This window comes from Beta vulgaris, chromosome 5 (assembly GCF_026745355.1).
Source record: "Beta vulgaris subsp. vulgaris cultivar EL10 chromosome 5, EL10.2, whole genome shotgun sequence".
In the NCBI taxonomy this organism is placed as follows: domain Eukaryota; kingdom Viridiplantae; phylum Streptophyta; class Magnoliopsida; order Caryophyllales; family Amaranthaceae; genus Beta; species Beta vulgaris.
The window spans coordinates 54,017,284-54,032,520 of NC_079206.1; the positions used below are offsets into that span (position 1 = coordinate 54,017,284).

At 36.3% G+C, this 15,237-nt stretch overlaps 1 protein-coding gene across 2 annotated transcripts; it reads left to right on the top strand.

Moving 5' to 3' along the window:
- Positions 1 to 2,259: 2,259 nt before the first annotated feature.
- On the top strand, positions 2,260 to 14,339 carry LOC104907914 (hypothetical protein). 2 transcript variants are annotated; one of them, XM_048644369.2, is made up of 8 exons: positions 2,260 to 2,492; positions 5,182 to 5,272; positions 5,386 to 9,462; positions 9,548 to 9,629; positions 11,514 to 11,580; positions 13,165 to 13,338; positions 13,435 to 13,495; positions 13,725 to 14,339. In XM_048644369.2, the coding sequence occupies exons 3-8, from the start codon at positions 5,562 to 5,564 to the stop codon at positions 13,973 to 13,975; spliced, it is 4,536 nt and encodes a 1,511-aa protein (XP_048500326.1). In that variant the 5' UTR covers positions 2,260 to 2,492; positions 5,182 to 5,272; positions 5,386 to 5,561; the 3' UTR covers positions 13,976 to 14,339. The 2 variants fall into 2 exon arrangements, with proteins under 2 accessions (XP_048500326.1, XP_010695241.2); XM_010696939.4 differs by lacking the exon at positions 5,182 to 5,272.
- Positions 14,340 to 15,237: the final 898 nt, after the last annotated feature.

The window sequence follows — 15,237 nt, forward strand, 5'->3', positions numbered from 1 at the left end:
AGATTATGTTATATATAGCCCTTAGGGTTACATATAAGCATTTAATATATTTCTTTAATTGGAAATAGTTTAAGAAATCATGACAAAATTTCACTTCATTTGAGGTAATAAATGCTTCATTCAAATTTTTATTTCCATTTTAATATCGTTTTCCAAAAAAAAAGTGATATTAGATAGGTTGGTATAAAAAAGAAGTAACAATCATATTGGTATGGACTTAAGGGCTTTTGGACAAATTTGTGTGTGTACAACAACTCTGTTGATCCTTTGCAAGTGAAAGGAAATTTGGAGATCCCACTTTAGAAGAGATAAAAATCGAATTCTTGTCATAAGGATGAAGAATGGATCTAACTAATTAGGTCAACCTTGATTATTTTTATGGCGTACTTATATACTTGTAACATACTACTTCTAAGTTGATTTGTGCGCCTCTTTCTCCTTTTTCATAAGATTAAAGCACCTAAATAATTATGCTAATGCGTGTCATGAACAAATTCTTGTAAGGATTTAAAGGGGAACAAAATATTAGAAACCGAGTTTTATGTGAATGTGTCAATATTTTAATTAGCTTTAATTATAATTCGGCAAAAACTTAAATATATTATAAGCTACTTGTCATACCAATTTTTCCAATAACCCCTCTCTTTTTTTCTTTTTTTTTTTTACTGAAATCTCGACTGACTTTATTTTATATAACAATATGTCAAAGGTCCTCCATTTCTTATACCAATTTGGTACTTCGACCATTTTGATTTTACAATAATGATAAAAAAGATCGAGACTAAATCTCATATCTTTGCATTGTGACGTATGAGCTTGAGTAACTACAAACCTACTCTTTTTAATAAACAAAAGGAATTTTGATAATTAAGAATAAATTTTAATTGTATTAGAGGAACTTTATATAGTTCTGTGGGGGTAGCTTTATGTTATAACTTAGGAAATATAAATGAAAATATAATATCATATTTGTGAAAACCTTAAGTTACTACTTTCGGACTCTGACCCATATTAATCGATATAGTTTGATCATGTGTACTATTCACATAAATTCTTTGACCATATTTATATACTAATCAATCTATACAAATATATTAAAAGACGTGCATAAACAAGAAATTGTGCCACATGGCGCTCTCCTTAGGGAGATTTATTTCATGTAATCCATGTCAATAAAAAAATTTAGAAATTGCATAGTATAAGGTTTGATCCCAAGACCTCAAGTACATATACTATAGTCTTAACCACTTGGCTAAGTTGTATTTAGTGTTATTATCATAAAGTATTATATTAATAAATGAAATTTTTTCTTACTCGGGGCGTAGCCCGGGCCTAATAACTAGTTTATTATATAAAATGATGTTGGATTCGTCTCTGTTTTCAAAATATTAGCTTAAAAAATATTTGCTTATATATATTTAATAAAACTAATTATCAAAGTTGTACATTGACATGTGTGAAAAGTTAAACTGTATCGATCAATATGAGATGAAGGGAGTAAAAAATACATCATTGAAATAAATATTTATAAGAAAAACAAATGGAGTGAAAGAAAGTACTCCCTTAATCCACAACAAATATCTTATTTCTCCCCAAAAGCTTGTCCCAAATAAATTTTCACTAGGATGCATGACTTGCTTTATATATTTCGCACATCTGAATTTACAAATCTCTTTTTTTTATAGAAAAAACTAATAGCTCACTTAAAAAAAAGACTTCAAAAACAAAAATGTTCTAACCTGCTAGTATCCTTGCACTCGAGGCACCCCTACTTTTAAAACAATACCTTAAAAGCCAATAACAATGACATTACACTAATTATATCCTAAAACTACATGCACATAGAAAAATAAGAACTTTATTTTTATTATGACTTATGAGACGAAATAAGTAATTTATAACAAACCCAATAAATAAACATAGTATATAACAAAAATAATGGTGCTTGACATGTCCATGACTCTTATGAACCACAATCAGAAGCCCTTTTCTTTTGAACAAAATTTTAGTTCAATTTAATTCAATTCAATTCAGGTCACTCAAGTTCATTTAATTTTTCCTTACCGTTTCACTACAATTAAATAAATTTTCTCTCACCAATTCTGTTCAATTCATCTCAAAAGGCACATAACCTAACTAACCCAAAAGGCTAAAACAATAACGTGACCCTTACTCTTACTCTTACTCTTACCCTTACCCACCTAGGTGGCTTTATGACAGAAAATAAATCCCCGTGATTATTATACTTAGAAGTAATTCTTTGGTGCAACCCGTTTTACCATAAACGGTTAAGGGTTTGTAAGTTGTGACCGCTTCAACTTATTCTACCCTTTATCTTCCCACATCCCCTTTAATGGCAGATTAACATCTCCAAAAACCCCAGCCTCCATTTTTCTTCACTACCTTCTTCAACCTCTTCTGCATCTCTCTCTTTTTTCGCTATCAATCTCGTTAACTCTCGGTTCAATTCTCTGTAAATTGATGCAATTTTGGTACTTTCTCTCACTCTATCGACTTTCTTCGTTAATTTCAATTTCTTCATGATTTCTGCTGCTTTCTTTTAATATGTATAGTAAATTTTTCCAATACAACTTTAATCGGACAAAGTTAATGTAAAGGTTCGATTTTTTGGTACTGATTCGAATCTTACAGAATATTATGCTAGATTCAGCTTGCTCTTGTTTCTAGGTTTACTCAATTTTATCTTCAGGTTTTTTTTTCTTTCTTTGCTTACTTTGTGTAGTCGTTAATTTCATGGTGTTTCTTTTTTTTTTTTTTTTTGGTTATGGTTCAAAGTAGAAATATCTGGTATTGTGTGTATCTGATCTGAATATGTTTCGTTAACGATCGACAGTGGCGGTATGTTAGCTATTAATCGTAGTATTTTTTGTCCTAGAAATTGAGAATGTTCGGAAAGATAGTGACCTTTTGATTGTAATTTGGCGTAGGGAGGTTTGTGGAGGGAAATAAGGACTTGCCGGATTTAAATGTGAACCGTAGCATGTTGAAGTAATCAAAGATATGGAGAAACTGGAGTCTGGCTTATTTTTTGGCACATGCAGATTAGGGTACACAAACAATACACACTTCGTCCCTGTCTTCATGCTTCCCAACAACATAGGAACAATGTTGTATAAACCTGAAGAATATAAAGATAAAAACATAGATAAATTGGAATTTTAGGAGGGCCTTGGTGTGACCTATTGGAGGTAGATGATAGGCTTTGCTGTAAGTTTCCCGTGTTGGGGTAATAACTTATGAGCCACTTGAGCTCAAATTGGACAAAGTTTGACTTAAGAGCATAATGAGTTGCGATGGGAATTTGTTAGCTTGGCTGAATAGCTCGTGAACCAGAATACTTATTTTTAGAACCTCAAAATCTTAGCGTAAAAGCAATAAATTGTTATATTGTATACTTAATGAGCAATTGAGTGTCTTACATTACTGATGTAATCAAGTATGAGTCAGTTGAGCTTGTCTTGAGCTCTGGTTTAGTTACAAGTTGAGTGGAGCCTGAATTTTTCAAAATCGACAAGCTAGAGCTCAATTTTGAGTTTGAGTTGTTCGGTATCTGCCACCCCAAGTTTAAGCTCGGGTCAGTTTGTTCTCACTTATAACCCAACTCGTCTATGTGATGTATTATCAAAGTCGTTCATATCTAGGAAGAAGTATCCATATCTATCTGAAATTGTGAAGTATGCAGCTTGGGTACAGTAGGTGGAATGAAAGAGTCTATGTACCAGGTTTTACTGCTGTTGAACACAGTCAAAAGTTCGTATATTTGATTTTGGTTTGGCTTTGCTTCGTTAATCAGCTGCCATGTTGTCTTTTGCTTCTTGCTTCTGTGGTCCTGGGACCTGGATATATGGTGGCTCAGAGAAAAGGCAGTCTTTACTCTCGAGATTCTGATTGCTTCTACCTGTTCTTTAGCTCTTTTGCCTTTTACTTCTTATGTTTGAAATTTATACTTGTAGAATTCTTGAATATTCATAAATATGAGTGCATTTGATCATGTACATTGTATGTTATATGCTAATTTATGTGAATGTTTGTGCACTTTTCGTTTGAGTGTTTTGTATTTTGTCATTCTTCTGCCTTATTTCTATCCCTCCCAAAAATAAAAAATTGGAAAATTGATAGGAATAATCCACCTTTGGCCATTCTGCTCAAAATAGTCCCACCTTTTGAAATTCTACAACAATCCCAACTTTAATATATGTTTGCTCAAAATGGGTCATTTGAACCTGTGACTTGTTGAACTGGTAAAAAAAAATTCTTAACTAGTTTCTCTTCCAATAAAAAAATATTAATTCAATCAAAAGAAATAAAAGACCTCTAACCTCCCCCACCTTTGCACAACCCCCCTCTCCACCCTATACTTCACCCGCAGCCCCCAGGTCACTGCAGGCAAGCTAAAATTGACAAAACGCAGTTGAAATCGCTTTGTTGAAAGCTTCAAGTAACCTCCTGAACGATGATTTGATCTTTGCACTCATGTTGTTCGACAAATTGCCGCAAAGTAGCCGAGTGGAACGTTTAGTGTCATTCCTTGGTTTAGAGATAAGAAAACATTTTTGAATTGTGGGGGAATAAAATGAGGTTTATCAATTGAGTCGAAAAAGGATTATGTTGGCGTTTTAATTTGAATGGTGATGGGATTTACAAATGTGAGTTTTTGTTGGGAAGAGAGAGAAATCGGGTTGTGGGATTAACATTTGATGGTGAGTGCTTGTTGCCGCTTGAAAAAAAGGTGAATTTGGTGCTTAATGGAGGGATGAGATAAGAATTGTGACTATTTTCAGTGATCCAAATCAAATTGGTTAGGATAGAGGCTATAAAGATGAATGATGATGAGGTGATATTGCAAAGGCACAACAAGTTGATTTGGAAGGGTTTAAGATGCAGATTTTGGGAGTTTAGAAATTGTGAAAGTGAGATAATTTAAGGGTGTGGACGGGGAGAGGGTCACAGGGGTAGGGGAGGACGAGGAAGGGGGGAGGGTGGTGGTGCATACTGATGGTGAAGGGCTAGTAGAAGGGGGCTGGTGGTGGTTTAGGTTTGATTTTTTTAGTGAATTTATAATTAAAAATAAAGTTTAGGTGTCTAATTAAGATTTTAGATTTAAAATATATCAAATTAGTTCTTAATTGCATAATTAGGATATTAAACCTGCATTTACAGGTCACTAACAGGTAATGACCCACTTTGAGCAAGGTTGGGATTATTGTGGGAATTTCAAAATGACGGATTATTTGGAGCAAACTGGCCAGAGGTGGGATGATTCCTATAATTTTTCCTAAAAATTTTGTCTTGTACATTGATTTGAATAAACTCTTTGTGTTTTTTTCCTAATTAACCTTATTCTATGACTGTTTGCACGGCTAGATACTGAATTCTGGTAACGTCAACATCCTCGAAGGCTCAAAGCTCACAGCATGCTAGCCAGGAGGTAGAAGAAGTCATGAATTGGAACGTACTGAATTGGTTAGATAGAATGCTAGGTAACTGCACTCTTCTTGAAATAGGAGCATGAGACCTTTATCCATCAAGTGAGACCTAGAATGGAGCAAGCTGTTGCTGAAAGACCTATATCTCAGGAACGACATATCGGTCAACTTCATATGCAGCATGAAGGTACAGTGAATAGCAGTGGTGGTCAGTCAGAAAAAGATCCATTAGGACGATGGTGTGTCAGGAGATCAACAGGCTGGAGAGGATCTATTCCCAGTGATAGTTTTCGTGGAGATCATTTAGGACGAGATAATTTTCAAAGACCTGTATGTCGTGACAACTTGCGAGGCAGTTGTGTCCGTGGAGCATTTTGTAAGTACCAGCACTCTGATTCTGATGGACATGATAGATCCAGGTTCTATCACGACGGGCGAGAAAATTTGGGTGCTGTTGCAAATTTTGGTAACTCCCAAATATGTAGAGAAAATCAAGATCGTGATTCAACAAATAGGTATTCCTCCGGAGGCTACAGGAGCAGATCTCCTTGCCGTAGATTTCAGAGTGGGAGGTGCTACCATGGAGCATCTTGCCGATATCTGCATCCTGAATCGACCAGTTATGATAGATTGACTCATGGTGTAATTGTAGAACAACGACAAGAAGATGAAGCAGTAAGGGATTCTTGTTTAGTTGGAGAAAATAAGGACAGCACTTTAAGGATCTCTCAAGAGCATGGTGAAGTAGATAAGGAAAATAGTTCAAGGCCTATACCTTTTTCAGGAGAACACAGGAGCAGATCTCCTTGTCGCAATTACCTCAGAGGCCAATGCAATTTCGGAGCATTTTGCAAACGTTGGCACCCTGTCACTTTGAGTACATCTCGAGAGCATGATGAAGCAAACATGCATAATCATTTTAGAGTTGGGGGTTTTTCAAGAGATCCCAGAAGTAGATCGCTTTGTCAAAGTTTCCTCAGAGGTAAATGTTATCGTGGAACATCGTGTGTGGATTTGCACCCTGTCACTGTCCAGGATAGAACAAGATATGATTCGTGGGGTGTTCAACAACATCAAGGAGCTCCAGTAAACCCACATTTGTGTGATGGCAGTATAGCTTCCCCTTTAAGGATCTCTCTCAATCATGAGAGATGCAAGAACCATGAAATCCAATCACATCGAGACATGCATGTTGTTTTTGAGAGAAATAAAGAATGGCCGACAAAGGATGGTATGCAGTTGGCTGGCAACAGAGAAAACTTCGATATAACATCAAGGAAATGGTCTTATCAGAGGCAGAAAGGCAGCTCTGCAAATGATTTTGGTGGTGACAAGCGAACACGGGAGGTTTGCCTTCAGTTTACGAAGGGCAGGTGCAAAAGTGGAGATCTCTGCAGATACCTTCATGGCTACCATGAATATGCTACTTCTAACTGGAGTGACAAATCGTACACTGAAGCTGCTGGTCATTCTAGGAATTTTGGTATTACTAATCAAAATGTCAATACAATGATGGCTCAAGAGCATGCTGATGCCAAGAACTATAAGATGTCGCTTGTTGAAAGCGTACATACGGAAAGCAGTCAAATTGGTTGCACCGATAAGGAAACCCGAGGGAGATCTGTTGATGACGCTATAAAACCAAACATTCTTGATCATAAGGTTCATGTGCCTACGGTTGGGTATAAATGTGAAGTTTCTGGAGAGAAAACCACGAGTTTCTGCAATTCTTCTGATAATCATGAGGATATCAGTTTATGGAGTCAGCCATTCAAACGGCGAAGAAGCATGAGTCAGTCTCCAATTACCCCCAATAATGATTTTCATTGCAGGAACTTGAGGGAATATGATTCTCGCGTCGATTTACGTGGAGGTAGGTGCTCTAATGTAGGACGATTCCAGTATCCAGATCATCACTCTTACAGGTATGAGAAGCCTATGTATCATGCAAACTTCCAACAGCGTACGGAAGGTGAAGCAATTTTGGGGAACCCTTGCTCTCAGCAATGTAATGATCCAAAGTTGGTGACATCTCAAAGGCACGATGAAGTGGTTAGTCAAGATCGGCAGCTAGATCAGTGTTTCCGCGGCAGTCTTGGTTCAAATATTGCAATTGTCAGGAAGAAAGCTGAAGCTGAATTTGCAGGATGTACCTTGAAGGCTAGTTGCACAGACCCAAATGATGGAGAGCTAGCAATATGCAGCAATGCAGTGGATAATATAACGTGCGCAGCTGCTATTGATCAGGAAGTCTTGGGATCAGATTCTACAAGGTCGTCTGAAGAGCACGATGTTTCTCCAGCAGCTATTGATTCTAGTGTGTTAGAGGAAGGACCTGTTGGATTGAACAATAATATGGGTCAGGAGACCAATGAAAGTTCTGCAGAACTGATGCCAATGATAAAAACCTATTCTAGGAAGAAGCGTAAAAAAAGGGGCTCTAAATCTGTATCTTGTGAAGAAATCTTGAAAGAGGAGGTAAGTGATGCCTCGGAGCAGGGGACTACGACAACTTTATGTAACTCTGGCATTCCAGTTGAAATGATGAAGAGTGCTTCAAAAAATAATGATTTGGAGAACATGGATATGCATGACCATCCAGTTAAAAAGCAGAAAAGGAAGTGGAAAAGAAAGTTGCTTTGTGTTGCATCTTGTGAAGAAATCATGAAAGAAGTGGTAATTGATGCCTCAAATAAGGGGACCCTGATTAGCTCTTTGGCAGAAACTCATTCGACTAACCCAGATGTTGTGTCAGTATCTGGCGTTCCAGTTGATACGAAGATGAGTGATCCAGAAAATGGTAATTTGGGGAATGTGCTGGTGCGTGACCAATCAGTGAAACAGAAGGCTGAAAAGAAGCACAGAAAAAAGCGTACTGGATCTGGATTATGTGATGAAAATAAAAAAGAAGAGATAAGTGATGCGTCAGAACAGGGTATGGCAATCAGTTCTTTGGTGGAGACTTCTTGTAGTAAGTCGAATCTTGTGTCTGTTACTGATGCTGCAGTCGATATGAAATTGAGTGCTTCGGAAAATAATGAGTCGGTTAATGTGGTCTTGCCTGACTTCCCAGTTATAAGGAATGTTAAGAAGAAGCGTAAGAATAAGTGTCCTGGATCTGGGTCATTTGAAGCAAATAAAGAGGAAGAGAGAAGTGACGCCTCAAAACAGGGTATGCCAATCAGTTCTTTGGTGGAGATTGTGTCTGTTACTGGTGTTGCAGTCGATATGAGAATGATTGCTTCTGAAAACAATGAGTTGGAGAATGTGCTTTCGCATGACCTCCCAGTCATACAGAAGGTTAAGAAGAAGCGTAAAAAAAAGTGTCCTGGTTCTGGATCATTTGAAGAAAATAAAGAAGAGATAAGTGATGCCTCAATACAGGGTATGCCAATCAGTTGTTTGGTTGAGACTTCTTGGAGTGAGCCGAACATTGGGCCTGTTACTGGTGTTCCAGTCGATACCAATTTGAGTGCTGCCGAAAATAAGGAGACAGAGAATGTTCCCTTGCATGACCTCCCAGTTATATCGAAGGTTAATAAGAAGCATAAAAAAAGGTGTCCTGGATCTGGATCATTTGAAGAAAATAAAAAAGAAGAGATAAGTGATTCCTTAAAACAGGGTTCACCTATTAGTTCTTTAGTGGAGACTTCTTGGAGTAAGCAGAATATTGTGCCTGTTACTGGTGTTGCAGTCGATACCAATTTGAGTGCTTCTGAAAATAACGAGTCAGAAAATGTGCTCTTGCATGACCTCCCAGTTAAACAGCAGGAAAATGGTTGCAGGACCAACAAAATCGAGAAAAATGTGGATCCCGCGGTCGATGGCACTTTGCTTGTTGGTAACACTGATGATCACTCATTGCAAACTTTACAATATCCATCAAGAACAGTTGTTTATAGTTCTAAAAGAAAGCTTCTTGTGCTTGATGTGAATGGGCTACTGGCTGACATTGTTACGAAGGGAGAGTATTCACACTATTATAAACCAGACATAATTGTATCAGGAAAAGGAGGTGAATGCAATGTCTGCTTAATTTTGTGTTGTATGTATCGTCTTCAGTATTTTAGTCTGACCTTTTTTCCTTGTTGTTTTGCCAGTCTTCAAACGGCCATTCTGCGATGATTTCCTACAGTTCTGCTTTGAAAGATTCAATGTGGGCATTTGGTCATCAAGACTCATGTAATTATTCTCTTGTTCTTTTTTAATATAATAAGAATATTTTTTAATTTTAGTTTGACTCTCCAGTTTGTGTTATGTATCCGTGTTGGAGACACTCCGACACGGATATGGATTGCTTGTTGGCACTTCAATTTTTAGCCTAGACACTTTATCTAAAGTTTTCTGCATATTTGCAAGGGAAAATAATTGTGAAAAGAGGGATGATAAAAAGAATTATGCTTCATATGATCATATTTTGGTTTCGTATTCACATATACTACCTCTGTTTCAAATTAATTGTTACACTTTGACATTTTACACTATTCACAAATTGCACTTTGACCCTCGTTTGTGATTTATACGTGAATAAAAACAGTCATGTGGGATCTTGTTAGATTCGTATTAGTATGTATTTTATTAATATGTACTTTTTATAATTTTTACAAATACAAAACTAAAGATGTATGTCCTCAAAGTTTTGCATTGGCATGCGTGAAAAGTGTAAGTGTAACAATTAATTAGAAACGGAGGTAGTATACTAGGACTAGCAAACAGGTAACGTGAAATGTAGGTGAGTAATATAATGTGGCTAACACTCGGAGGTTCTTTTAAAAAGACGAATATATTGTGTGTCTCTTACTCGCACCCGTGTCCAGTTGAAGACATTGTCCTGGTTTTTTTTGTAAGTTTTTATTTTTATTTTCAAGGAAAGTTGAATATCCAAAAAGGAGGACTAGACATCCTTAGACTGCAAATTAATTGTTGAAAGCCCCAACCAGCTTTAGCCCCAAAAGAGATTGGACAAGTAGAATTCCATCCCATAGCAAATCACTATTTGTAAGGGTTTCGGCAAAAAGCCATGTATTTTGCTCTTATTACCACAGGCCACCACAGAGTACTGTAAAAGCAATCACCCAGAATATCTGCTTTTCAGGCCTTCCAAAACCAAATAACCCACTAAATGAACCTTCAGCACCTCAAAAACAGTACAGGCCACAAAACAAAACCTGCAACACCTCCAAAACAGTACAGGGGAAAATCTAGGGCTCCTCATATACAGCAAAAGGCGGCCTCCGAATATGATATGCCATCTCACAATGAAGAAAGACATGCAAGAAAGATTTGTTATTGGCATGTCATTAGTTCTTACCTTACGCCTTGCCAGAGTCTGCATGAGCTCGTCTTCAGAGTAACCTTAGCCTTGCAGATGAAATTGTCAGCGGGGAATAGGGGGTACCTCAGAGGCAAAGATGAGTAAACCAAAAAGGACTTGCAACTTGGATAGCTTCCTGAAGAATCATCAACCCACATTCTAGAATTCTTATTGCCTCCTGCTATAATGAAGTTAGCTCATCGATCTCCCTGTCAAGGGGATGCCTCTGCAAGTGAATACCTTAACTGTGACCTGTGTCCTAAATTTGAGCTCTGGCATATCTGACAGTTGGATATGTGGCAGTGTCTGAGCAACATAGATTCTCTTTGATAATTCTAATGCAGTCTGGTTTTAATGAACAGTACTATGAAAATATGATTTATGATAAAAACACTTCTTGATTGAATCTGCTGTAAAGAATTCTCATGGTCTCTCTGATGGTGTATTCTGTCTCTTCTAATTTTGTTGTCCAATATGATAAGATTATGCAAGTTTTATGTTGCTCATCTGTTTAACTACCTATGATTGAAAGTGAAAGGTTTATGTCTGAGAAGTTTGGACAGATGTCTATGATGGAGTCTATCATAAAGAAATCTTATTTTTTCATAGCAACAGTTGTTAATTACACGTGAACTGTTTTGCTGATATTTCCAAGTCAAAATAATATCTCCACAAGGAGTATGCCCTGTTTTTTCTTTGCTGTAATGGTAACTAATGTATTTGCTTTACAACTTTCCCTATTTTCTTTGCAGGAAGAATCTGACTCAGGTGGTGGACTATCTCATGGAGGACACCAAAGAAAAATTACTATTCTGTTGGGTGAGCCATTATGTTCCCATTTAATTATCAAACATGCATACTAACAGAAACTATCTATGCTAAGATGTCATCTTGTCTTTTCAATGATTAGCATCTTCCGTTGGTGAATTTCTATAAACATCTGGTGAATACATGCAATTCTATGATTTTAAAATGTGGCTGGAAAAGGGTAGAAAACGATATCATATCTTTTGAATGAATTGCCCCTCTACTTTTTCCTTTTTTGTTACATTCTCTGCTTCTCTTCCTGTTCTAACATACTTCTACAACATTTTCACTTCCAATCAAACACAATTAAAATGGACTGCTAAATTACCCTTATTTTGGTTCCTTGCACAGGCAGTAGTATTGGAGGCGGGGAGGCCTTGGTGAAGTCATTACAAATATAAATTCTTCAGTAGCTTTTTAATGACAACAGTTGCATTACCATGCATGAGAGCATGAGTTATATCATTGCAAAATTAATAGGTGCAGTACTTATTGGAATAGTCCCTTTCAAAAAACTTGAATACCCAAATACTAACCATTGTTTCCATCATATTCCTTTTTGGGATGTTTCACAATGCTTGCAGCATTTCTCTTTTGACCAAGTTTTTATACAACTAAAGTCTTTTTTTATTAATCACATGGGTCATGTTTCACTCTATCTCTGTCTTGGTTCATGTGTCATTTTCATATGTTGCAAGTATTAAGATTTAGAGGTAGTGTTTACTTTCAGAATGGCAATTAGAACGCTAGGAACTTCTATCTATCAATTATCTATGTTGGCCCTAATGTTCTATGGATAATGATTATCTTAGCAAATGCAAACTCTTATTTTTAGCTTGGTTAACAAGAGTTGTTTGTTTCGACTTCTATTTTTCTACGGTAACAGGTGTTGGTATTTACCTGTGGAAGACTTGAAAAGAGAAATATTGTGGAATATTTCTATCTTCTAAATGTATGTATTCACTTATTTGCAATGAATTGGACCTCACGTCACAGTTCATATACGTAAGTCAATCACAAATTAATTCTTGCATGTAGTATACTGCTGCCAGTATTAGATATCCTGGCAATGTACTGTTTTCAGAACTTCATTATCTAATCATATAAAGAGAGCCTTGGGTGTCTGGAAAGTAGTATTATATCCTGAGTGGGCACTTAAAATAACAAGGCTAAGTGTGGTAACTGAAAACAAACTAAGTCCTGATTTGAATATTTAATTGAGATGATATTTTGATGATAAGATGTAAATTCATGATAGTGAAAGGTCTAATGAGCTGAAATTGTTTAATTGATTTGAATATTTAATTGAGATGATATTTTGATGATAAGATGTAAATACATGATAGTGAAAGGTCTAATGAGCTGAAATTGTTTCTTGGGAGGGAGAAGGCCTGAATCTAGACCAGCCTAGATGTTTCTGTATTTGAAAGAAGATTACAGTTTTCTATGTCTTTTATTTTTATCTTTCTGTTTCAACTTGTTGCTCTATGCAATAACTTTGCATTCTTATTTTTCTATGCCTTTGCAAACATGCCTGTGTTGCTGAACTGCCGAATGTTCGGAATTCTGGACTGACTAAAAGAGACCTCCGTGCAGGATCGTGCCTATTGTACTCTTACGCAATACTCAACTCTTGAAAGCAGGAGGAAGCCTCTTGTTTTAAAGGAACTTAGGTATCTGTGGGGTGGGAATTGGTGTCATCTTCCTTATTATGATGAAACAAATACAGTATTGCTGGACGATTCACCATACAAGGCTTTACGGAATCCTGTAAGTGCTAATCTAAACAGTATTGTTCCTCAATTATCAATAGGCACCTCTGATACAGTACTAATTCTCTTATTCTTCCGCTGATCTGTCTCTCAGCCCTACACAGCCATATTTCCAGAACCATACACTTACAGGCATCGTAGAGATAGAGCACTAGGTAAGATGCCCTTAACCTATGAAGAAGTTGTGTTTCTGGATCACTTGACCCATGATAGTGTGTATCCATCTGTTTTACTCAAGGTTCATCTTTGACTGGTTTAAGAAGCAATTTGCTGCTATCCAGCTCCAGTGCTCGCTACTTTTTCGTAGTAGATTTTTATATGTAACAGTTAACACTATAACGTGGAGGAATATATTTTTTTTTTCACAAATTGAAGTTATTACAGGACCCTGTGGTGAACTTCGTGTATATCTTGAGAGACTGGCAGAAGCTGATAATGTCCAGAAATTCATTCAGGAAAATCCATTTGGTCAAAGGCCCATCACTGCAGCAAGCCCATCTTGGCAATTTTATGCTAAAATTGTTGGTTCTCTTGCAAGTCAACAAGGAGAAAGCGCCTGCGTTACCCCTAGCCCTGACTCACCACAGTGCAGCATTGCAGTTAACAAACCTGCCTCAAAGCTAAATGGTGTGTAGGCTTAATTTTCAGCGCCTAGTGTACTAGATTATACTTGTAAATGTCCGGAGGGGACTCTCCTGAGCAATGCTATGAGTTATGAGTCTTATGAGTTCCTAGACGATTGGTCTCATTTTTGTACTTGATTATAGGTTTTTGTTTTGTGATAAAAGAGTGTAAGACTAAACCATAGATCATAGGCTGATAATTTATTCTTTTATGTGAACGCGATAAAAAGCTGTAATCTAGGAGGTCTAACTGTGTAGTTCTGCCGAGCCTCTAAAACGAGGTTGTGGTGAAGTTGAAGCAAACCTGTTGATGTAATGTTGCGGCTGTTCAATATTTCATGTACTAATTAATATCATTAGCTTTCAGTTTTGTCTACATTCTTTTATACTATTTGCTGTTTTGCTGTTCTGTGCTTCAGTGTTTGGCTGTTTGCTTGTAATTATGCTGGAAGTCTATTGCAGACACTGCTGAAGATAAAAAAAAAAACAGGATTATTTTGATTCATTTTCAATTTGTATGATTATTATAAATCATTGATGTAATCGTCACGATTATGACAATTATTGTGTCATCTATTTTGAAAGAATATTAAGTTATTCTCAGAAAAACAATCTGCCATTTTATGTGTGAATCTTCCACCGTGGTATTCCTACTCCTACATGAAGGAGACATGGCTTATGATATTGATTTAGGGTACTTTTATTTAGATAACTGTTCTCTATAGAATACTTGCTCTAAATTAACCTCAATCTGTGGAGAGTACACTTTTCTTACCAAGACATGAAGAAAATAAGGGAAAAGTTGGTAGGATATATAAAAAAGACAGAGTTAAGAAGAGAGAAACAAAAACTACTATAAAATAAGAATATGAGTAATTAAGTATAAAATAAGAATATGGGTAATTTAGTAAAAAATTATGATGGGTCTCATATCTCAAGATTAGAAAAAAAAAAAGTGAGTTTTGTGAAATGTACATACAAAATGTCGACATTTGTGAAATGGGTGCATAGGCTTACGTGCCTCAAAGCATAGATGGTGCATATAGTTGTTGGATGAGCGTATGCAGAAGTCAAGAGAACATATTTTAAATTTTTAGTCGTTAAACTCAATTATATTGTTCTTTTAAGTTATTCAAAATGCTCATTCTAATGCAAAGTTATGTTAATCAATAAACATTTGCATTTTAGAACTATATATTTTGAATCTTAAAGAACGTGCAAATATTCATTTATAGTTCGTGCATTTTTACTTAACAACAACACATGTTCAATCA

Coding starts and splice junctions, on each gene's coding strand:
- LOC104907914 (XM_048644369.2), top strand. CDS start 5,562: ATGGAGCAAGCTGTTGCTGAAAGACCTATATCTCAGGAACGACATATC. Junction 9,630..11,513: donor ATTTGGTCATCAAGACTCAT/GTAATTATTCTC, acceptor TTTTCTTTGCAG/GAAGAATCTGACTCAGGTGG. Junction 13,339..13,434: donor ACAAGGCTTTACGGAATCCT/GTAAGTGCTAAT, acceptor TCTGTCTCTCAG/CCCTACACAGCCATATTTCC.